Source organism: Protopterus annectens, chromosome 7.part0, assembly GCF_019279795.1.
Source record: "Protopterus annectens isolate FY-2018-M chromosome 7.part0, PAN1.0, whole genome shotgun sequence".
Taxonomy (NCBI): domain Eukaryota; kingdom Metazoa; phylum Chordata; order Ceratodontiformes; family Protopteridae; genus Protopterus; species Protopterus annectens.
This window is the reverse complement of record NC_056739.1, coordinates 1,072,873,504-1,072,899,266: the sequence shown is the minus strand read 5'-3', so window position 1 is coordinate 1,072,899,266 and position 25,763 is coordinate 1,072,873,504. Positions and strand designations below refer to the sequence as shown.

The following is a 25,763-nucleotide window of genomic DNA, read 5'->3' as shown; positions in this document are numbered from 1 at the left end:
TCTATCATCTCAAAATGGCCTTGCCAATTAGCAAGATTTCTTTTCAGTGCATACTAACAAAACTGCTCCAACTGCTGTTTTGAAATCATTAAGGCGAGCATTTCTAGTTTAAATTCTCTGTTGGGCTTCCTCTCCTCCATCCACAATACTTCCTAAACATAGGTTGTTGTTGTTTGTCTTTCGGCTTTTCCCGGTTAGGGGTCGCAACAGCGGAACTCCCATCTCCTAATGATTGGCAGTTGGTTTTTAAGGTGTCGAGTTGCCAGCCCGACGCCCAACCTTCAACGAAGGCACATCCATTCAACGCATGTCTTTCGAACACCCACTTGACCATGGGGAGGACATGCAGACTCCACACAAAAGGCACTCCCAACCCAAGCCGAGAATCGAACGGGAGAACCTCTTGCTGTGAGGCAACAATGCTACCGCTGCACCACCGCGGAAGTTTCCTAAACATAGGTATTACAGTAAAATAAACAAAGTATCATAACCTGCCAATAAAATGGACTGCTGAACAGTAAAATAAATGATTCTGATGAAATGATCAGATTCTGATGAAGCTCACTGTTGGACAAAAGTGCTCAATAAATTGTTTATTTCACTGTTTGTCAGTCCGTTTTACTGGCAGGTTATGATACTTTATTTTATTTTGGGTATATTAGCACCGTTCCTCTGCATTTGGTTTAGATAGGCATTACAGTACTTAAGTCCAGTGATGGCGAACCATTTAGGCTCGGTGTCAAAAATTTGGAAAATGCCTATCTTGACTCTGCTGGCATGTCTAACCTCCCCCATGAACAAAAGAGAAACAATTCTTTAAATATTCATTTATTTAAAAGAATACACTTCAATCATGTGTGCTGCTATGTATTATAAAAGTAAAAGAAAAAATAGTGACTTACATACAGAAAACGATATGCGCACTGATAACTTGGCTTAAAATAGTCCACCAAAAAATTACCCACTTTTTATAGTAATTTTGAATTGAACTGACAAAAATATGGAACATGCTGCATTTGATTTCATTAACATCAATTAATGACTTTTTTGTTGCTGAGTTTTAATAGACAAGTGCAGGGTCACATATTTCTTGTATTTCTGTTCATTCAGTTTCTTTGGTAACTCATATGTTAGTGAATTCTGGTGCGTTACCCAAAACATCGTGGCATGTCACCTTTGACACACATCATAGGTTTGCCATCACTGACTTAGCCCATCTTGCAGCACTGTGAAAGGTTTTACTACACTCTTGAAAGGAATGTTTTCCTCTTCCCCAGTTTATTTTGCTAAAACTAGAAAGCCTGAGTGAAGTCTGCCATGCAATAGTTCAAATGAACTAAAACCAGTTAATGCTTTTGGCACTTAACAGTACAGCAAAGAGAAGGTAAGGAAACAGCTGACACCAGTTCTTTCCATCTTTTTTCTATATCTTCCCAAAGCAGAGGCATTCAACTAAGCCCATCTGTTTGAAGGTGATACATTGACGCCCTTCACTGGTTCATCTTAAAGAACTGTCAAATTCCATGCCGTACTCCAGACTTGAATGAGGTATCTTGATTAATAAGGATCTTGTGTCCACACGTAGAACCCTTACAAAATCCTAAGGTCTTATTTACAACTATGTGGGTTCCACAAGAAAATACCAGAAAAAAAGAAAATAATGAGCATGCACAAGCCTCTAGCAATAATATTTAGAAACTACACACCAAAAACACTACCTGCAAGAAAACACTAAGAGTAAAACACTAAAATATTAAAATGGACAAACTCTTCCCACAACTCTACAATTGTACAACTCTAACCCAAGTGTTCTTCTGCCTGGACCATGTTAACAGGAGGAATGGCAGTGAGCTACACAAACAGTCCTGAAAGCCATGGAAAGGGGGGGGGGACCCAAAATGCAATAAAGTGTAAAAAATAATTAATGAAGATATCAGCAACTAGTTATTTATTTTACAGTTTGTTTACCGGGATAGTCCATTGGGCCGAGAAGAGCCCGTTTTCAATGAAGTCCCAGGGAGAAAAGCTCCACGAGAAGTTTTACAAATATGAGGAAAAAAATGCATAACAAACGAGTAATACAGTGTTATAATACAATTTTACAGAAAAAAAATATTTAAAAGAAGATTAAAACTTTGAGAAAGATTGTCGGTACATATTTACAAATATGTTTATATGGTGGGAATATATCAGTTATTTTTAGCAAAATAAAGAAAAATATACTTATTGCCTCAAAATACAAAAATGCATCATTAAAACATGGAAATGGAGCTTAAGCTAAGTTTTGAAGCAGATAGACTGGATCATGCAAGATGTACATTTACTGATAAATTTAACTGGGGAATTAATTTTTGGAGAGATTCTAATCCCTGCTTTTTTAATACTCCATAAATTAGAGAGACCAGTATGTCTGTTGAACATAAACTTGCAGTAAAGAGAAAAGAAATTCGAGACCTAAAGAAAAAAGAAAATGAAAAAACGAGATGAGGCAGCATGTAATCCAACAGTGAGTAGGAAGTGTTTAACTGATGAATACCTGAGTAAATGCTATTTCCTTGAACAAAATGAGATTTACCAAGTCCACATAATTTGACACAAAATGAAAGGTTTTAAATGAGAAGCACAGCTCTTCACATGCACATGGAGTCCAAATACACCTCAGTAACAAACAACTCAGGAATCAACACATCTGAGAAATTAGGAAAAAGCACAAGCACCCTGAAGCTGCAGCTTCTGTAAATGTTGGTCTTTCAAAGGGAACTACAATCACTGGAACATACTTCAACGTAAAATAAAACCATGATGGATGGCAGATTACTATGACTAAGAAGTGGGATCAGAAAAGGTTTGAGTACTGTGATTTCTATATTAATACTGAGACAAAGGTTATCTCAGACAATTCCACTAATTCCAAGGTAGAGAGATCTTGGAGTTAGTATACAAAAGAACCATAAGTTAAAAGAGTGCAGCCCCCCCCAAACTCACTTTGCAAACTGCAAAAATTAGCACATATTCCAGAATACTCTGAGTGACTATATAAAATGCAAATGATGAAATCTTGTTGTAAGAAATAATATGTTTGTGTCCTTCTTAAACAGCTTTCTTTTAATGGACAGTGCAATGAATTTATGTCCCTACTTAAAAAAAAAAAAAAAAAAAAAAAACAGAATTATCAAGTATGAGCATTCATTACCTTGGTGAATACAAAATGCATTTTGGCTTCATTTGGTTGAAAGCAAACGTGAGCTTCTGGGCTGCCCTTTGCTGCTGAATTTCCTGAAATGTTTAAAAAGAAATTAAAATATGTAAGAAATATGCAGCATGTTTGCAGAACAAGAAAATCAGACAACACACAATGTACAGAAAATGTCACATTTAATTAAAAGAAAGCAAGCTGGTCTCTATAGTGATTTAATTATTTTTTTTCACAGAGCTCTTTACCCAACAAAATGATTTTGATTGTTACTGGATAAAAAAAGAGAAGCTAATGAATATCCATCTCACGGACAGGTTCTGAACATGATACCTAGGCCAGCAGTAATAAAGATACACTGCACTTCACATAAGCCTTGCATAGCTAAGCACAGATATTCGTCAACATAGGGAAACAGCATTTAACTTCAGTTAGCCACACTTCAGGGTACTTAAATGAGTGATGCCACAATCATGTAAAGTGCTCACATCCATGCAGGGAAACCCATATCCCATACCACAGTCACACATCATATTGTGCAACTTCATGAGGAGAAAATGTGAACTCAGAGGCAAAGAAATCTGGAATGTAAAGCACCGCAGGCATTAGTGAGTCTGCACTTGTTTGTATGACCCTCTGCAAGGTGGCACAAAGTACTACATAAAGCTATACAGCCATGCAACATTTGCAGCTGCAGTAGTATAACATACACACGTGTGGATAACTGTCATATGCATAAAAGGGAAAGAAACACAAACAGGAAAGTAGGAAAAAGGTGAAGATCAAACAGAGAGTCACATGAATGGGCAACATTCAGCAATATTCAGGATAAGGGGAGGGTAATATTTTGTGCAACTGACCTCATGTTTCTTTACATGAAGAGAGGGGCAGGGGGGAAATGGAAAGCAGAGAAGGAAATTGGGATTAGGATAGTGTATGGGGACAGACACACAGAGCACAGGACAGCATAAATATGGCAGAAGAGCAGGGACTAGGATGGGGAGACATGGGATGGATGAAAACAGACAGAACACACACAAATGATGATAGGGAGGGTTGACAATGCAAAGGGTTATGGGATGTGTCACAAGAGAAATGTAGCATCCATGACTGGGGATACGGTGAGGCATGAGCAGCAACAGCATGCCACGTGTTGTCCCAGCCTGAAGAAATATTACAGTCATCTATCTCAATGACATGGATCAGGGTGGTAAGTGGTATGTGTCCCGCCCTCTATAATGATCCTGTGGTAGGGGGCTGGCTGGGTGAGTAAATCTGCAATCCACCCCAAGAGGTTCTCCATGCAGGTCATACACTTGTCCATTGCTCTATCCACTGTAACCTTCACTACTTGTTCCAGCTGTGAGTGGGTCACATCAGGCAATGAAGGTGAGCCACTTACAGAGGAAGGGCCAGGACTGCCCTCCACTGAGACACACCCAGCCTCATCACCCTCATGTTCCTTAGCCACAACCTCAGCAGAAGCAGGATATATAGCACATGCCTATTAAGTAAATTAATCATTCTGGAGGTTCACTTTAAGTGAATCTATTCTGACAAATTAACTGAAAATATTTAAAACACCATGTCAGCATTTAGGTGGAACTACCTGTGGCTACCTGCAAGCTTCTCCTGCCTGCAAAGGTAAGTGACGTGATTACTGTCTAATTCTGCTCATGCCAAAAGGGAAACGGCACATTACAGAACTGTGACAATTGTAAGGAAAGATGCTAAGACAACACACACAAGTCATAGTGACAAACATATGTTTCCTTAGCTGCATGACCAGCAGCATGCACGTGTGCGCCCTCTAAATATTTACACAGCAGGGGACACATAAGGTAGTGTCCATAGAGCATGAGATGGTATGGTGCTGGGTAACCCCACCACAGTACACCCCTTGCAGAAACAAGACATGTAATAATAACAGAACCTATACAAACCTCTGAGGAAGTATGGAATATTCAAAGTACATGGTAAGCTATTTTTGCTTCCCTCCTAAAGATGTGCACTTCTGCACCTGAAGAAACTTTAGAAAAGGCAAACAATAAAATAAGTACTGATGTATTTCCTGTTTGTAGGTAATACTGGTAACAATATCAGGACAATCAGTCCCTGGACAATCCTGTCACAATTATTTTATGGAGATAGCCTACCTAATCCATATGGTAGCTTACACTGGTGCATACAGTATTTATTATTTATTGGCATTTGTAAACCGGGAAAGTCCACTGGGCCAAGTAGAGCCCATTTTCAGTGGAGGCCTGGGGAGAAAAGCTTCACAAAGAAAATACAAATAAAGTATCTAATACAATAGCAAATCTATATATAAAATAAAAGCAGAATACAGTATAAGGCAAGAGGAGAAAAGCTCCTCAGGAACTACAAAGGAGTATCTAGTACAATACAAGTCATACATTCAAAAAAATAATACAATCTAATAGTAGAAAACAATATAAAGCAGGAGAAAAAATTCATAAGAATTATAAATGGAGTGTCACATACAGCTGAAATCTTACATTTCCAGAGAGTTAAGTTAACACAATTAGAACTATGCAGCAAGTCTAATCCTTAATTTTGGTGGTCAGAGGTCAACTAGGTCTACGTTATGGCAGGAAGAGGCATAGAGCAGTTACAGATCCATTTAGAATGGAGATATGCCGCAGAGCTGATTAGAATGAGGAAGTCCACTGAGTTGTGCTAATGTTTATAGGAAGGGAACTCCATATTTTAGCTATGATTCATGAGTAAACATGCTGGCTAGCAGGTAGATTAGGTTTATGAATTTGGAGAAGTTATTTGCTGATCTAAGGGCCTATTAGGGTTATAATGGGAGAATAGCGACTGTAGAGCAGGACAATCCTGAGGTTTGACGATGAGTTTGTATGTGATAGTAAGGTGAAGGAAGGTAAGATGATGGGGGAACTTGAGCCAATTTAGCATTTTTAGAGGAATGCAGTAGTGGGTGGACTGGAGATTGGATGTATCAAATTCTCCTAAGGGAAAAGCATGTTTCACAGGAGTTTCTGGTGTCCCTGCAGGTGGAAAAATCTTCTGGAATAATCCCTGGAGCAGTACAGACTGTTTTGAGAATGGATCCACCCTCAAGTGTCTTAAGCATATGGCTGCCCTGCTTAGTACCACATTCAGCAAATTTCTGTAGAAGCACTGCACATACAGACTGCAAGCTGACCAAGTCATACACAAAGATCAGGTATCCAACCATGTCAGGATGGCAGGAGACGTGGGTTATGACCATACATTATATTTCACATAGGCACCCTTAGCACACAGATAACAGGAATATGATTTTGGCACAGATACTCATACTCACTCAGGTATGTCTTCTGTTACATATTCTCAGGGAAGACCAGTGCTAGGGTGATGCCTGAAAAGACTGGGGGCAAGGCAATAAGTTGATACTGGCATCCAAGCAGTGGCTGACAACAATGACAAGACACAGACATCCAAGTCACAGTCTGGTGACACAGTGGCAAGGTCTGCTTCCATCATGAGCGGGCATCTACCCACAGTAGAGACTAAATGTGTGGCCTCATTCACAGAGACATCTAAGCTGACAGTCTGAGCACTTACCTTCCCCAATGGGGGAGAGGTTTCCTTGGGAGCTCTAACCATTAGTAATGCTCCATCAGTGTTTGCAGCAGTGGTTGAGTGCATGACATCTGAGATTGGTATAATCACCATTTCACAACCTAATACAGGACCCTAACACCATCCCTTGTCTCACTTGGCTCCAGATATGTAGGCAGCACTCAAGATCAACAAAATGTGCCACAGTATTATCCATGCACAATATGCTGCAACCCAAACTAGCATGGAGCTCAGCTGTGTGGCATCTGTGGTGACATGGGATTCCAAGGACACAATATGCATTCATCTTACAAGATCTATGAAGGCACATACCACTTCTCTCTCCAACTCCATGTGTAGGAATGGCACAGCACCTTCAATGTCCACACTGGTAGTGCTACTTGAGGTTCAGGTAGGGTACAAAACAGGGGTGGCCAGGTGGATGGGTCACTGTATGATACAGAGTCCTTGCATGTCTGCACACGTACAGCACCCTACACCCCTCCTCATGAGCAGCCATGGCACTTGGTCTCCAGTGGCAGGACACCACATATGTAGGTCACCCAGTCCTGCAGTCACACCATCGCTGTTAAGAGGGATCCCCAATTCCTAGTGCAACAAGCCAGCATAATGGCAAGGTCATGGTCACATATTGGCACTTCCACCCTATCAAAGGACAAAATTGTCTATGAAAAAAGAGAGTCTGTCATTGCCTAATGACACAGTTTCATAGTGGCAATCCCAGCCCATCACAGGAGGAAACTGTCTATGACACAGAGTACCAGTCATTACATGACGCCTGTCTCTAGCTCCTGTGATATGCTTTCCACTTTAGGTGTATAGACAGATGTGTATCACTGGGTACCTGCAACCTGTGCACATGGTGACACCTGAAACCCACTACGCCCTTCCTCCTGAGTAGTAAATGCACCATGCTTGTTATTTATGACAATAATCTACCACTGTGTGCTCGTTACACCACATATGTCTGGTCTAGATTTCTCCGCTTTACTTGTACTGCTATGTACTTTGTCCATCGCTGCCTGGAGTAGTAATATTGCAGCTGCCTACTGTTGCTATTCCACTAGACTCTCACTTGATGATGATGATGATGATGATGACGATGATTGCTACACCTTCTCTGTTACCCATGTGAATATGCATGGTCTGACCATACTACTATCCTGGGTCTGCATGGCCTGTCCTCTTGCAGGCTATGACAGGGTTGTACTGGAGTACCCCTTCACCCCCAAATATGTTGAGGAACAGAAAAAGAGAATTACTGACAATATTTTCATTGGCACCAGATACCACCTTACAAATATCGGAAGTGCAAAGAACTATAGTAATGTGCTGAGCAACTGCATTAATGATTCCACAACAAATGTTACAACTGATAGCATACTATTAGATTTTTTATACACTTACAGGTGAATCCATCTGGGAAAACTATGATGACATGACAATGGACATAACTGGAGTCACACAGAAGAAGATCAGGAAACGTGAAGAAGAAATATGGACATGGGGAAGGAAAAGAGATTTAATATGGTGTACTATTTATGCAAAAGAGAAAACAAAACTAACCAATACATAAAGAGCAGCACCAAAGATATTTGAAGAAAAATATAGGCAAAGGAATTTGGATATGGAAAATTTTACAATATAAAAAATAAGACTAAGAGGAAAAGTAGAAAAAGAGATTAGTAATGAAGAAGTCAAAGAAATAGAAATTGAGGCTATGGAACAGCTGCAAAGAGAAGTATTCAGTGTAGAAAATCAAATGCAGAAACCACCACAACAGGATAGAGCAATGGATATTCAAATAAAAGTGAAACTAGTGGAACAGGAAGCAACTGGTCAGGTGCCGAGCCTTCCACAGGAAACCAGTATAAATGTTCACCTGAAGCTCAACAGCAAGGAAAGGAAAGTACAGTTGTGTACACTTACCATAGATGTAGACGTTAGAGTGTATTCACTGTTGCAGTCATTACATTTGGGTTATCTGCCTGCAGGTAGCCCTCAGCCGGCCTGAATACCAGAGTCTTGGATTCCTGCATCGGATGCTGTCCCTCCTTTCATGACGTCAGGTTGTCAGGGGTATAAAACATGCAACCAACGCCATTACTTCAGTTTTTCTTGCCCCAGATGTCAGGTGCCCCCATAATGGGAAGCAATTATATGTTATGTTACATCTCCAACAAAAAGCAAATACACCAGAAAGCTCAAATACACCAAACAAGAAGGAAAGGTTAAGCCAAGAGAAGTCAGGGGGCTGGAGGGAGGGTAACCAGGACTGCAATGGTGAATACAATTGAACATCAACATTTATGGTAAGTGTATACAACTGTACTACACTCTTCATGTTTCACTGTTGCAGTCATTACATTTGGGTAGATTCCCAAAGCTAAGGAAGGAAGGAGGAAGTTAGAGAGCATTAGGACCAGCTAATAAGCCCTGCAATACTGCAGTGGCAAAACCAGTTCTGGATTTAGAAAAAATAGGCATATGGTAATGCTTGGTGAAGGTATGAAAAGAGCTCCAGGTAGCAGTTTCTAGGATGTCCCTGGTAGGGACCCCTCTGAGAAAGGCTGTAGAGGTAGATGCAGTGCAGCCCTGGTGGAATGTGATCTTATCCCCTGTGGGGTAGGTTTTCCATGGTGTTTATAGCAGAAATGCATGCAATGGGCTATCCATTTAGAAATGGTTTGCTTTGAAATGGATTTCCTCTCTGCCCCTGCAGCAAAGTCAACTAGCAGCTGTTCAGATTTTCTGAGAGGCTTAGTCCTGTCCAAATAAAATCCAAGTTGTCTGTGCACATCCAAAGAGTGCAGAATTCATTCTCCTTTGTTTTGTGGATTAGGAAAAAAGGTAGGCAAATGAATGGACTGATTTAGGGCCACACTAGACACCACCTTGGGCATATAGGAAGGATTTGTCCTGAGGGAAACCCTATCTGCATGGAAGATAAAGAAGGGTTCGACTGCCATGAGAGCTTGTAATTCAGACACTCTTCTTGCTGAAGTGATGGCTAGAAGGAAGGCTGTTTTCCAAGAAAGGAATTTCAACTCTGCAGTTGCAGCTGGTTCAAATGGAGGGAGAGTGAGCTTTTCCAAAACAAAGTTAAAGTCCCAGGCTGGAGCAGGGGCTCGTCTGGGGGGGTCTTAAATTTTTAGCCCCTCTGAGGAATTATTTTAACAGGGGGTGAGAGAAGAGTGGTGGTTCAGTATTATAATGTGCTGAAATTGCAGTGGCATGAATTTTAACTGACGAGAAGGATAGGCCCTTGTGGAGCATTTCTGTTAAGTACTGAAAAATATGAGATAAACTGGGCACCGTAGTGCCCATACCCTGGGTCTGTACAGTATATTTTTCACTTTTCAGCATAGGATTTTCTAGCACTAGGTCTCCTTGATTCTAAAATGACCTGCAGCAACTGCTTAATGAGGGATGCTATTATAAAGCTCAAGGAATTAGCCAGGCTGCAAGGTTCAGGGTTTGAAGCTGAAGGTGCAGAATTCTGGCCCACCTGCTGGGACAGCAGGGAAGGTGTCTGAGGTAGGTGCCATGGATCCAGCAATATCATGCTGTGCAAGAGGGGGTACCAGTGCTGGCGAGGCCAGTCTGGTGCAATAAGTATTGTCCTTGGTCTGTCCTGTTTGATCTTTAGCAGAACCTTCGAGAGGAGAGGCAGAGTGGGAAAGGCATAAACCGAGAGGCTTTCCCAGGTGAAGGACAGGGCATCTACTTCCAAGCTTGACTGTGGGGAGTCCTTGTGCAGAATTTGTCCAATTGGTAGTTCTGGGGGGAGGCAAACAGGTCTATCTCTGGAGTCCCCCATTTGTTCCTCAAGAGGTTCAATATTTTTGATTCCAGTTTCCATTCGTGTGGGTCCATGAGATTTCTGCTTAGGTCATCTGCCAGTGAATTTAGCTTGCCTGGCAGGAATTGAACTTGTAGGTGCACTTGGTAGCTCAAGGCTGTGTTCCACAGAGCCATGGCTAGTCTGCAGAAAGGGTACGAGTGGGTTCCCCCCAGCTTGTTTATGTACCACATAACTGTGGTGTTGTCTGTCTTTACCAATAATTGTCCTGGAAGGATGTGGTCCTTGAAGGCCGTCAGGGAATTCTGTACAGCTAACATTTCTTTTTGGTTGATATGCAGATGCATCTGACACGGGTTCCATTTGCCCTGAATGCACTGCCCTGCCAAGTGAGCCCCCCATGCATAGTCTGATGCATCTGTAGTCAGGTTTGGGCGTCAGGGGGTAGACTGAAAGGGAGCCCCTTGTTGAGGTGGCAGGCCTCTGCCCACCAAAGGAACTTTTTCTTTATACAAGGAATGATAGGAATCATTGATTCCAGGTCCTGAGAATGTTGACACCATAGGCATTTTAGATACCACTGTAGTTTACTCATATGTAGTCTTGCATATGGAATTAGTAGAATGCAAGAGGCCATGAACCCCAGGGCTTTCAAAATTTTCCTTGCAGATAGCTGGGTCTTTGTGGCCAGTAGTTTGAAGTAGGTTGTCAAATAAACTTGTTTCTCTGGCATGAGGTAAGCCATCTGGAAAGTTGTGTTCAAGCTTGCTCCCACGAATACAATCTGTTGGCAGGGTACCAGATGAGATTTCTTTTCGTTTATGGTGTACCCCAGCAAGGTTAGAAGTTTCTTTACAAATGCCAGATGTTTTAATAGCATGTCTTGGCTTTTTGCCTGAATTAGACAATCGTGCAGGTATGGGTATATTTGAATATTTCTCTGCCTGCAAAATGCAATGGCTGGAGCTAGACACTTTGTCAATACCCTGGGCGTAGTAGATAAGCCAAAGGGAAGTGGAGAGAACTGCTCTGAAGCGTAGGTATTTCCTGCAAGATTCCCTCATTGGAATGTGCAGGTAAGCTTCCTTTAAGTCTAAGGTTGCCAACCAGGCATATTTGACTAGCATAGGAAGCAGCTGCTGAAGTGTTAGCATTTTGAATTTTGGGATTACCAAAAAGGTGTTTAGAATAGAGAGGTCCAGGATAGGACGCCAGGAGCTGTCTTTTCTGGGTACCAGGAAAAGTCTTGAGTAAAAACCTTGTCCCCTTTCTTCTGCTGGGACAGGCTGAATAGCCCTGATACTTAGAAGAGAGAGAACCTGCTGTTGAGCCTCTGCCCACTGATTTGGGGGTAGGTCTGGTCAACCGTTTAGGGTTGGTAAGGTGTGGAAGTGGAATCTGTATCCTTGGAAAACTATATTTAAAACCCATTTATCCTGGGTAATGAGTTCCCAGTTTTTGCATGCAGGGAGAGCTTTCCTACTAAGGGAGCAGGCAGTTGAGCAGGGCTTAGAAGGGTTAAGGTTAAGTCATTGTGACATTTTTCTATAGGGGGTATCTTACTACTTCCAGCTTTGGAAGTGTGAGCCCCCAACTGCTTAGGCCTGTGTGTAGCCTAAGACTGTAACCTAGGTGGTCTGCTGTTCCTAGGTTTGGACTGAGAAGGCCTGGAAAAGACTGGAAAGGACCAATTCTTAGAAGGCCCATGCCTACTAAATCTGGGAGGCTGTAGTTGCAGGAAATCTTTATTAGTCCTCATAGATTTAGCTTTCTCCTCCATCTTTTTAAGGACTTCTTCTGCCTTGTTGCCAAACAGGCGGTCTTGGTTTAAGGGAGCATCCAGTAATTTAGCTTTAACATGATCTGGCAAGTTTTGCTCCTTAAGCCAAGCATGCCTTCTAAGTACAGGCCCAGTGACAGCAGCCCTACAAGATGCTTCTAAAAAGTCAAAACCACATTACAAAGTATGTTTACCAACTTGTTCAGCAGAATGCATTAAGTCCTGTAATTCATTATGTTCAGCACAGTCAGGAATCAACACCATTTTCTGTTTAAGTAGTCCCATAATATGTTGCTGATACTTTAACATATGAAACTGGCAATTTAAGGCCCTAATGGTCAAAGTAGCAAAAGTGTATACCTTCTTACCCCATCTGTCCAAGGCACTGGAATCTCTATCAGAGAGGGTAGGGTTTTTGGCAGCAGTAGCCTTAATGCCCTTTGGTCCTTGGTAAATGTTCTCTGGATCTGCAGTAGGATTCAAGAGGAACTTGTGAGAGTCAAGTACTCTGTAATACCTGTCAGGTTTTCTGGGAGCTGGAGGTAAAGTGTCTGGGGCCAGGCTAGTTTCCAAGAAGGCATCATTTACAATGTCCAGAACAGGAGGGATAGCTAAAGGCCTGTGTTGAGGGAGGAGTAAGAATTCCCTAAGCCTCTTTTTGGAGTCAGAGAAATCCTGGCTTTCCCAGTGGAAATGCTCCCTAAGAGTGTGCAAGGTTTCACCAAAAGAAAAATCTTCTGGTGGGGATGCAGAGGGAATGGAATCCTCTGCATCAGAATCCTCATAGGTAGATAAGGACAAATCCTGGTAATCAAAAGAAACAGAAATTTCAGAATCCTGATCAGAAGAATCAGAAGGAAAATCAGTTCTAGGTCTCTTAAATGGGGGAAGGCTGGCTTCCCCTAATTAAAGTAATAAGGTCTTCAGCCATTTTAAGCATTTGTTTTTTAGGCATATGGGCCTGACCATACAGTTTGGACGTCAGTTTTCTAGGCATGGGTCGAGTTTTAGGCCTTAATGAAGAAGATGGTGCTGGTTTAAAATGCAAATCTGTAGGCCTGAATACACCCCCAGAAGCCGGTGCCTTCACAGCGGTTCCGGACACTCCCTAGGTAGAGACATCTGCAGGTTCCATAGTAGAAGAAGCATCTCACGGCATACCGGACTCCAAATGGGTAGAGGCCTTCGAATCTGAAGTAGCGGGTATCAGAGGCTGCGAAAGCGCCTCACTGAGTACCAGTGAACTGGCAACTACCTTAATGGAAGCATCGTTGGCAGTTTTGGACCTATCTTTATCCTTACATTTTTTCAGAATATCGGTAGTCTGATGGCTTACCGAAGCCATTTCTGGATAGTTAGAGTACCAAAATAATTTGCTGCAAATATAGACCGACGATGAATAGTTTGGGGGTTGAACAAGGCACAAAAGCTAACAGTGAGGGACGTTGTGGTCTGGGTCTAAGCAAGGAATGCAGAACGAATGAAAATCTTTATGAGGTATTTGCTTTCTACAGGTTATTAACATTTACTGACATCGGTTAAGAGCAAGAAAAGGGATCCTCAACGGGGTACTTAGCTTTTTTGAAGACTTCGGTTTTGAAATTCAAAAATGAAAATTTCAGGAGTCAGCCAATGGGCACTTGCAAACTGCTTCTGCTTTGGGCACCGTGTGACAAGAAAGACTGATGTAATGGCATCAGCTGCATGTTTTATACCCCTGACGACCTGACGTCATGGAAGAAAGGACAGCATCCGATGCAGGAATCCAAGACTCTGGTATTCAGGCCGGCTGAGGGCTACCCGCAGGCAGATAACCCAAACGTAACGACTGCAACAGTAAAACACGAAGAACATCAGGAAACTGTGGAAACGCTGATGCAGTCAATGTTGAGGAGTGATAGGCCAGTGAGTTCCCATATGACAGAACAACAGATGACACAGTCTGAAATTGAAGAGAATGTGCCACAGGAAGATGCTAGAAAACTTTCTATAGAATGCCCGCAGGAAATGGAAAACAAGGGATGTGCCCTCAGTATGGAAGAAAATGAGTTAAGAGAAGAGTTGCTTGATTTAATAGACAAAGACAGATATATCAAGATCAATGAGGGAAATAGACTGCAGAAGGTTAATAAAAACCCAAACGTCAGAAGATTGATAAAACAAATGAATACAGTAATTAGGACTGCCCATAGAGATCCATTCGATATAACAGAAGTAAACAGAATATATTACTCTGCTGCTAAATTAATAACTGATAAAGTTCTACCACAGGAACACAAGGTAGCAAGGGAAAGGAGGGGGCAAAAGCGAATACCATCATGGAAATATCGAATATAGAAAACTATAAAGCAGCTAAGACAAGAAGTGTCATTGTTAGAAGATTACAGAAGAGGGGCTAGATCAACAAAAGTACTAAGAAAAATAGATGTGATAAAAGCAATGTGCAGTATTAGAACAGACTAGGATCTACTATGCACTATTGGAAATGAACTAAAAATTTCAAAACAGGCGGAAAGACTTAGAAGATATGAAGATAAATATAACAGAAAAGCACAAAATAAGCAATTTATTGATGACCCAAAAGGTTTTATAGAGAATTGGGAAATAAGGTAAAAGGAATTGAAAGACCGCCAAAAAAAAGAGGAAGTAAATACATTTTGGAGAACTATCTATGAAGATCCTGTGGAACATAACAAAGATGCTAAATGGACTGAAGACGTAAAAGAAAGAATAAGAAGTTTAAAGGTACAGGATATGAAATGGGATGAAATAACAGACAGAGAGATTGAAACAAAGTTGAGAAAAGCCTCTAACTGGAAAACCCCAGGCCTAGATGCAGTACCTAACTTTTGGCTTAAAGTATTAACTTCTTTGCATGAGGATTTAGCCATGAGTAAGGACTATTTATATGCACACCCCGAACACACACGGCACTGGTTAACAGGAAAAACAATGCTCTTACTTAAGAGTGAATCTGCAAGCTACCCTAAAATTATAGATCAATAACTTGCCTTCCGACGACGGCAGAGTTTATAGTCATTTAGAAGAAAACTAAATTATGGCAGCAGAACAAAAGGGCAATAAAAGAAAGTCATATGGAACAAAGGATCATTTGTTGTTAAACAAAGTTATAGTGGAGAACTGTAAGAAGGGGAAGAATCTAAATATGGCATGGATTAACTACAAAAAAGCATTTGATAGAATCCCACATTAATGGATAAAAGAGTGCTTAAAGATGTATAAGATTGACTACATTACAGTAACCATGAAACAATGTCAGACCACTTTGCAATCAGGCCATGATAAATGACAGATTATTATTCGAGGGATAAAAATTTAAAGGGATATTCCAGGGTGATTCTTTGTCACCGTTGCTATTCTGCCTTGCCATTAATCAATTAAGCTGTTTATTTAACAGCTTAGGCCATGGCTACAATTTGACTTCTAAAAAACAACAGAGTCTAATGACTTATCTTCTCTATGTTGATGACTTAAAACTATATAGCTCAGCAGATGAGGAACTGAAAGCACAACTGCAGGTTGTCAAATTTTTTTCAGATGATATTGGAATGTCATTTGGTCTTGATATATGTGCAAAAAGCAACCTTTAAAAAAGGAAAGCTGCAGCACCAGGAAAAAATCAGTTTGGGACAAGAATGTGATATAAAAGAACTTTAGGAAGAGGGACTGTATAAATACTTGGGAACTGATGACGGATCAGCAATAAAACATGAACAAATGTGAATAAAACTCAGTAAGGAGTACTTTAGAAGACTTAAATTAATCCTGAAAACAGCACTGACATTTAGGAACAAGATCCAAGCTATATATCAATTTGCTCTTCCTGTCCTAACTTATAGTTTTGGAGTGAATGACTGGCCCCAAAAAGTGTTGGATAGATTGGATATTAAAACAGGAAGGATGCTTAATGCTTACCAAATGATTTATAAACATCAGTGTATACCAAGATTACATAATCCCCGTTCGGAAGGAGGGAAGGGTCTCCTTGAAATTAATTACATGTATAGATCTGCATTCGTGGGACTCCACAAACATTTACTAACTTCACAAGATTCAAATGTAGTGAAACTTTTGAAACATGAGGAGACTAAATCTAGGATGACGTCTCTGCTTAATTTAGCAGAAGCATATTGACGTCAAGCAGGAATGGAAATCAAACCAGAAGTGGATAAAAACCAGGCAGCAACTGAATGTGCCAAAAAACAAAAGAAAGAATATAAGGTGAAGGACCAGATGAGAAGGCAAGAAATGTGGAAAAAACATCAATATATTTGCAAGTATAGAGAACTTCTGGAAGAGCCTGATGTTCATCAACAAATGCAGGAATGGTTAAGTAGAGGTGAACTCGCATCAAGAAATGAAAGGTTAATATTAGCCATCCAAGTTAGTGGGCTATGTACACAATGGTTTACGAAGTCTATTGAATATGCGAGAGAAACAGACATATGTAGGTTTTGTAAAACCGAATTGGAAGCAGTCACATACCTTGTTGCTGGTTGCGATGCACTAATGGCAGAGGGACTGTATACAGAAAGGCATAATAATATGGCGAGACTGTTACACTGGAGATTGTGCAAATGTTATGACATCGAATTGGCTGAAAACACTGGAAACATGAGCCACAAAGAATCATACAAAATGTTGAAGTTTGTGTCACATGGGATCACTCAATACCAGCAGTTCAAAGATAGACGCTAGAAAACTGGATATTGTGGTTCAAGAAAGAAGACAAGAGTAGCATTGATCACTGAAATCGCCACACCTAGTGACTACAGTGTCTTGCATATGGAGAGACACAAAGTCATAAAATACCTTGATCTGCAGGCAGAAACGAGAGCCATGTGGAAGAAAGATACCCAGACAGTTCCAATAGTAGTAGGAGCAACTGGTCTTATAAAAAAGAATTTACATTCGTATTTCATAAAGCTATCAATTCATGTAACACTGTACGAATTGCAGGAGTCATTACTGGGCACACTGTGGGTGCTGCGAAAAGCACTTTTGGCTGACATCAAAAAGTAAAATGATACTAATTTCATGATCTTTAATCGTACTTTGACTTAGGAATGGGGACCATTCCTGTCATGGTATTAGAAACCCAAAAGACTTTGAGAAATTAAAAATGGCAGGGGTCCTGATGGAGAGATGAAAAGTCAGCAAGCAAAGGAGAGTAGTAGTGCTGAAATTGAATTCAGCCTTAATTCTTGGTGGGTACCTTGGCAAGGTGGACCCTATTTTTCACAAAATCTCACCAGGGCAACACTGATATATAGACTGTATTTATATAGCATATATCATGGACAGAAGTAAATCAAAAATAAAAAAAAAGATAGCTGGGTGCACAAGACCCAGGATAAAAAAGTGCCCGACCCTAGTAGGTGCACTGAAGCCAGGACTGGAAAAAATGAGTGCAGAATCCTCAAAATACAGAAAAATTCCTACAATGGGGCCAGGCCAGGCTCAGGGGGAGGATGGACACCCTGTTGTACAAGGATGTAGCAGTCCACAAAAACAACAAAAACTCACTGGCTAAAGAAGAGCCATAAAGACAATAGAGTGGACTATTGAGGATAAGAAATAAATTATGTATTGTTACTATTATATAAAAAGCCGAGAATTTCCAGACACAAAATAAACCGATTAAGAGAGAAATTAGAGGAAAGACAAATACTTCTGCAGGAAAAACTGTAAGAAGCTTCAAATAAAAATGTGCGTTTATTAATACAACAGATTTTTGAAAAACAGTACATAGATAAAGAAATTCTGACCTGTTTGGAAAAAGAAGCATCTGAGGAAGTGAGAAAATATAAACAACAACACCTAGAGATATTTGAAAAATATAAAAAGAAATATGGACATGGGAAAGAAAGAGAGATTTGATATGGTGCAATATTTATGCAAAAGAGAAAGCCAAGTTAACTAATATAGAGAAGGCAGTCTTGAAGAGATTCGAAGAGAAATACAGGCAAAGGCATCCAAACATGGAAAATTTCACAATAAAATGATTAAAAGCACAAAGATGTAATGTAGAAAAAACGATTAGAAAAGCAGAAGTTAAAGAAATAGAAGTTGAAGTTAAGGAGTGCCTGTGAAGTGAAGGATTTAATGTAGAAGGTCTAAAACAGACTACATCACAGTATGATGGAGTGAGTCCTCAGAATAAGGAAAAGCAAGAAGATCAAGAGACGTGAAGAAGAAATATGGACAGGGGAAAAGAAAAGAGATTTAATATGGTGTAATAGTTATGCAAAGGAGAAAGCAAAACTAACCAATACAAGGAGAGCAGCAGCAAATTTATTTGAAAGGAATCTGGATATAGAAAACTTTACAATACAAAAAATAAGAAGACTAAGAGGAAAAAAGATTAGTAATGGAGAAGTCAAAGAAATAGAAATTGAGTTTATGGAACAGCTGCAAAGAGAAGGATTCAGTGTAGTAAATCGAATACAGAAAGCACCACAACAGGATAGAGCAATGGATATCCAAACTAAGGGGAAATCAGTGAAACAGGAAACAATTGGTTAGGTGCCATGTCAAGATATTTTGGAGCCTTCCACAGGAAACCAGTATAAATGTTCATTTGAAGCTAGACAACAAGGAAAGGAACAGGAAACTGTGGAAACTCTAATGCAATGTTGAGGAGTGATAGGCCAGTGAGTTCCCATATGACAGAACAACAGACGACACAGGATGAAACTGAAGAGAATGTGTCCCAGGAAGATGCTATAGAACTTTCTATAAAATGCCCCCAGGAAACGGAAAACAAGGGATGTGCCCTCAGTATGGAAGAAAATGAGTTAAGGGAAGAGTTGCTTGATTTAATAGTCAAAGCAGATATATCCAGATCAATGAGAGAAATAGACTGCAGAAGGTTAATAAAACCCCAAAAGTCAGAAGCTTGATAAAACAAATGAACACAGTAATTAGGACTGTCCATAGAGTTCCATTCGATATAATAGAAGTAAACAGAATACATTACTCTGCTGCTAAATTAATAACTGATAAAGTTCGACCACAGGAACACAGGTTAGCGAGGTAAAAGAGGGGGCAAAAACAAATACCATCATGGAAATATCGAATAGCAAAAAACTATAAAGTAGCTAAGACAAGAAGTGTCAATGTTAGAAGATTATAGAAGAGGGAATAGATCAACAAAAATACTAAGAAAGGTATATGTGACAACAGCAATGCGCAGTATTAGAACAGAGCAGGATCTATTATGCACTACTGGAGATAAACTAAAAATTTCAAAACAGGTGGAAAGACTTAGATGATACAAATATAAATATAAGGGAAAACCACAAAATAAGCAAATTATTGATGACCCAAAAAAGTTTTATAGAGAACTGGGAAATAAGGTAAAAGGAATTGAAAGACTGCAAAAAAAAGAGGAAGTAAATACATTTTGGAGAACTATCTATGAAGATCCTGTGGAACATAAACATGCTAAATGAATAGAAGTAAAAGAAAAAATAAGAAGTTTAAAGGTACAGGATATGAAATGGGATGAAATAACAGCCAGAGAGATTGAAACAAAGTTGAGAAAAGCCTCTAAATGGAAAACCCCAGGCCCAGATGCAATACCTAACTTTTGGCTTAAAGTATTAACTTCTTTGCACGAGGATTTAGCTATGAGTAAGAACTATTTATATGCGCACCCCGAACACAAACCACACTGGTTAACAACAGGAAAAACAATGCTCTTACTTAAGAGTGAACCTGCAAGCTACCCTAAAAATTATAGACCAATAACTTGTCTTCCAACGATGTATAAACTATACGCGGGAATTGACACCAACAGAGTTTATAGTCATTTAAAAGAAAACTCAATTATGGCAGTAGAACAAAAGGGCAATAAAAGAAAGTTACATGGAACAAAGGATCACTTGTTGTTAAACAAAGTTATAGTGGAGAATTGTAAGAAGGGGAAGAATCTAAGTATGGCATGGATTGACTACAAAAAAGCATTTGATAGTATCCCACATTCATGGATAAAAGAGTTTAAAAATGTATTAGATACACCCTACACTGACTGACTACATTGCAGCAACCATGAACCAGTGGCAGACCACTTTGCAATCAAGTCATGATAAAGGACAGATTATTATCCCAGGGATAAAAATTCAAAGGGGGATATTCCAGGGTGACTCTAACCATTGCTATCCTGCCTTGCCATTAATTCATTAAGCAGTTTACAAAACAGCTTAGGCCATGGCTACAATTTGACTTCTAGAAAATAACAAAGTCTAATGACTTATTTTCTCTTTGTTGATGATTTAAAACTATATAGCTCATCAGATGAGGAAATGAAAGCACAGCTGCAGGTTGTCACAACTTTTTCAGATGATACTGGAATGTCATTTGGTCTTGATAAATGTGCAAAAGCAACCTTTAAAAAAGGAAAACTGCAACACCAGGAAAACATCAGTTTGGGACAAGAATGTGATATAAAAGAACTTCAGCAAGAAGGAGTGTATAAATACTTGGGAACTGATAAAGGATCAGTAATAAAACATGAACAAATGTGAATAAAGCTCAGTAAGGAGTACTTTAGAAGACTTAAATTAATCCTGAAAACAGCACTGACATCTAGGAACAAGATCTAAGCCATAAATTAATTTGCTCTTCCTGCCCCAGCTTATAGTTTTGTAGTGATTGACTGGCCCCAAAAAGTGTTGGATAGATTGGATATTAAAACAAGAAGAATGCTTCATGCTCACCAAATGATTTATAAAAATCAGTGTATACCAAGATTATATATTCCCCGTTCTAAAGGAGGGATGGGCCTCCTTGAAATTGATTATATGTATAGATCTGCAATCATGGGACTCCACATATATCTACTGACCTCACAAGATCCAAATGCAGTAAAAGTTTTGAAACATGACGAGAATAAATCTAAGAGGTCATCTCTGTGTAATTTAGCAGAAGCATATCGACGTCAAGCAGGAATGGAAATCAAACCAGAAGTAGATGAGAACCAGGCAGCAACTGAATGTGCTAAAAAACAAAAGAAAGAATATAAGATGAAGGACCATATGAGAAGGCAAGAAATGTGGAAAAAACATAAATATAGTTGCAAGTTTAGAAAACTTCTGGAAGAGCCTCATGTTGATCAAGAACAAACACAGGAATGGTTAAGGGTGGTGAATTCACATAAAGAAATGCAAGGTTAATATTGGCAGCCCAAGATAGTGGGCTATGTACACAGTGGTTTACAAAGTCTATTGAACATGTGGGAGGAACAGACATATGTAGGTTTTGTAAAATCAAATTGGAAACACTCACACACCTTGCTGCTGGTTGTGACGCACTAATGGCAGAGGGACTTATACTGAAAGGTATAATAATGTGGCGAGATTGTTACACTGGAGAGTGTGCAAACAAAATGGTATTGAAGTGGCTGAAAAACACTGGAAACTTGAGCCACAAAGAATCATAGAAAATTATGAAATTTATTTCACATGGGATCACCCAATGCCAACAGTTCAAAAGACAGATGCTAGAAAACCGGATACAGTGGTCCAAGAAAAGAAGACAAAAGTAGCATTGACCACTGAAATCGCCACATCAAGTGACTACAGTGTCTTGCGTAGAGAGAGACACAAATTCATAAAATATCTGATCTGCAAGCAGAAACGAGAGCCATGTGGCAGAAAGATACCCAGACAGTTCCAATAGTAGTAGGAGCAACTGGTCTTATAAAAAAGAATTTAAAAAACAAGTAATCTCCGTGGTATCCCATGAAGTCTCAAAACAAACCACTAAACAAGTGTAGTGGGTCCAAAAACAAAACAGTGTAAGAAACTTCTCTGTGTGGATGATTTTCGGTCCATATATTTCTAGTTAATCGCTGTATATTAATCAGATCAGACAATAGTAGTAGAAGTAGCGAACTTAAACTCGTCTTAAGTCAAAACAAAACAAAAAATAATAGAAAATATATACCTATACAGCATTACAAAGTATTCTAAAGTAATCCAAGCAAGGCAGGCAGTCTGTTTCCAGTCAAAAATCCTTTATTAAGTACACAGACAAGCGATCCAAGTAAAACAAAAATAGAGTAATAATTTCCTCACAAGCTTTCTAAATATATTAATACTTTTTATCAGACATGGGAGTGGTTTATTGTGCTGTAAAACAAAGTGTTATTGGTACACATGTTAAATTCACATCCCTTCCCCCATCAGTGTGACATTCGAGCTGGTCCTGCCCTACTTAGTAGCTGTCATAATAATACAGCCCTTATGTACCTTTAAATAAAATTTATAATGATGTGGTACCTCTTATTTAACCAGATTATTAAGTAGATTCTTTTGTCTGAGATTTTATCCAAGACAGTATACCACATAGTTCATTTGGCAATCAAAAAAAAAAATATATATCTGTCTATCTATATATATATATATATATATATATATATATATATATATATATATATATATATTTTGCATGTAAAAATCAATTTCTATTTTCATAACCTATTGTTAACAAAGATCGCTTTCGTTCTTCTAGACTTCTTCAGTTCTGTGTACAAGAACCCTAAAAACTATCTATAAAAATATATATAATTGCATAATTAGTTAGTATTGTTATTACACATCATTTTGAATAAAGAACCAGAAAAAATGTATGTATGATGATGGAAACAAAATATACACTTAAATTATAACTGATTTAAAATGGTATTTAAAACCAACTGGTAGAATAAAATAAAATAAAATACAATTAGTCATGTAAACAATGTGGCAATTTTCTAAGTTCCAGTGCACTTCTAATTGAACAGTAGTAGTTTAGTCCAGGCTTCCTAAAAGAGTTCAGCTTTAATTGCCACATGAGTTCATGTTTCTCCAGAATATTCAGGATGTCGCCTTCAAGATCACCCATGGCTATGCGATCCAGGATCTGGAACTTAAAACTTGAGTGTCTTTTATGAAGAGAAAGGTTTAGCTAGTGCATTATTTTTACATCCAGAGTGGATTTCTGACAGATGACATGAAATCCTATGCTTGAGTTTATTTACAGTCTTGCCCAAGTAGAATGCATCACATTCATTGCACTGCTCCCTGTAAATTACTTTTGTAGTGTTACAGTCACCCCCTGCACTGGTTTTAAATTGTTTGTCTTTTCGGCTTTTCCCGGTTAGGGGTTGCCACAGCAGAACTCTGGTCCACTAATGATTGGCAGTAGATTTTTTTATGGTGCCAAGTTGTCAGCCTGACACCCAACCTTCAACGAAGGCACGCCCATTCACGCATGTCTTTCAGAGGCCACTCGACCGTGGGGAGGACATGCAGACTCCACACAGAAGGCACTCCAGCTCGAGAATCGAACAGGAGAACCTCTTGCTGTGAGGCAACCACGCTACCGCTGTAACCACTAAATAATTTTCTTTAAATAAGGGCAATAAAAACTATCACCTTGCTGTATAAATATACAAAATGTACAATTAGTTTCACATCTTTTAGTGATTTTCTCATATGGTCTAGGTTTAAATTCAACTAAACTTCTAATGTTCCTGGCCTTCCTAAAAACAAATGATGGGGCTTCACCTAAGATGTTAATCAGAAAAGGGTTTCCTGTGACAATGTCCCAGTTTTCTTCAATAACATTTTTGATACTGTGATAATCCAAAGTGTGTGTCAGGATGCAGCTATTTTTGCATTTGTTATTCTCTGTTGAATTACTTAACATTCTTCTACTGTGGAGGTTTTGTTTTGTTTTTACTTAAGACGAGTTTAAGTTCACTACTTCTACTACTATTGTCTGATCTGATTAATATACAGTGATTAACTAGAAATATATGGACTGAAAATCTTCCACACAGAGAAGTTTCTTACACTGTTTTGTTTTTGGACCCACTACACTTGTTTAGCGGTTTGTTTTGAGACTTCAGGAATACCATGGAGATTACTTTTTTTTGTTGGTACTTTGGTTTCTGAGACCAAGGTTTTTGTTCTGTCAAAGGATCCCCGAATTGGTGTGGAATTCCAGAATTTTACGACATGGATACTGACAGGCTAAAATATTTATTAACTGTACCTATCTGGAATGATACAGAAGCAGATCAGATACAAAAGGATACAGAAAATGGAGAGGAAAGAATGGGCCCAGAAAATATGAATTCAGAGACTTTTTCTAAACTAGAAAAGCAACTGAAACGCATGCAGGGTCTCTACTGGGAACACATTTATTTACAACAAAGCATAGATAAGAAGAGACTACCCCAGGGACTTAGATTGAACAAAAGACCAATGTGGAAAAGTATGGATGATTCACTTTCTAAGGAATGGGAAGATATTTTAGAGGATGCCAGCTACAAACTTATTCGTCTGCTAGTAAGGAACAACCTTAGTGTGCAGGAAGCTACAAAGGCTGACATCACATCTTTAAAAACAACACTGCAAAATAAGAACCACAATGACCTAGATGCTAAATTTGAGCTGCTTAAAGAAAGAGTGAAAGGATATGAGCAGTCCATTAAAGAAAGAAAGATTAATAAAATGAAACTAGATCAAATGGACAAAGATGATCCTGGGAGACTTACTAGGAGGTACAATAATAATAACAACAAAAACACTGTGGCTCTGCTCGACAGGGGCACAGGAAAATAATTTTCTTGGGTGGCGAAAGCCAGGGTACATTTTTTTGGCTAGGCTTGTATGGGCCATAGACTTCCCATACTCTGGAACAGACTACCTATCTATGTCAAACAGTGCTCTTCATTAGCACTCTTCAAGAAAAATCTTGATGATTGGATGGGAAATGGGAAATTCACCCTGGGGATCACTTCTGTGGCTCTGCTCGACAGGGGCACAGGAAAATAATTCTCTTGGGTGGCGAAAGCCAGGGTACATTTTTTGGCTAGGCTTGTATGGACCCTAGGGCCGATAGCCTAGTACCTACCTATGAGAACCAACAACAGACAAGGTTTTAGTTATTACAGGGGATATAAGGGAAAGTATAACCGCACCAGCAGACCTCAACAGGATTTTCCCAGGGGAGATCCTCGCACAAAACCAGACAGGGGCACAATACAGGAACACCAGGAGACTGTCTCCCCCAACATCTCATTCCCCACAATCCCAATCCCCTGTGGCTATCAACACACCGCAGAAGCCTTTCACATCACAGAAGGATCAGGACAGGAATATAAGCAACACAGCAACTAGAGCCGACAGAGTTCTACATGATGAATTCCAGGACAACCGGGACCACAGATAATCCAGCTACCAGTAGCAGCAGCACCTTCACAGAGACCAGTTTCTTCAGGAAGACCAATATCGACAGCACAGACACCAACCACCACACCAATACCAAAGCCAGCACCAGTACCAGAACAAGGACGACCACCA

At 39.6% G+C, this 25,763-nt stretch overlaps 1 protein-coding gene across 1 annotated transcript in view; it reads right to left on the bottom strand.

Annotated features, from left to right (window-relative positions):
* TRPM7 (transient receptor potential cation channel subfamily M member 7) overlaps positions 1-25,763 on the bottom strand; it is a 1,848,525-nt gene that overhangs the window by 252,524 nt on the left and 1,570,238 nt on the right. Inside the window, exon 31 of the mRNA XM_044076371.1 lies at positions 3,194-3,276. Coding sequence (XP_043932306.1) covers positions 3,194-3,276 — 83 coding nt within the window. The remainder of the gene's footprint in view (positions 1-3,193; positions 3,277-25,763) is intronic.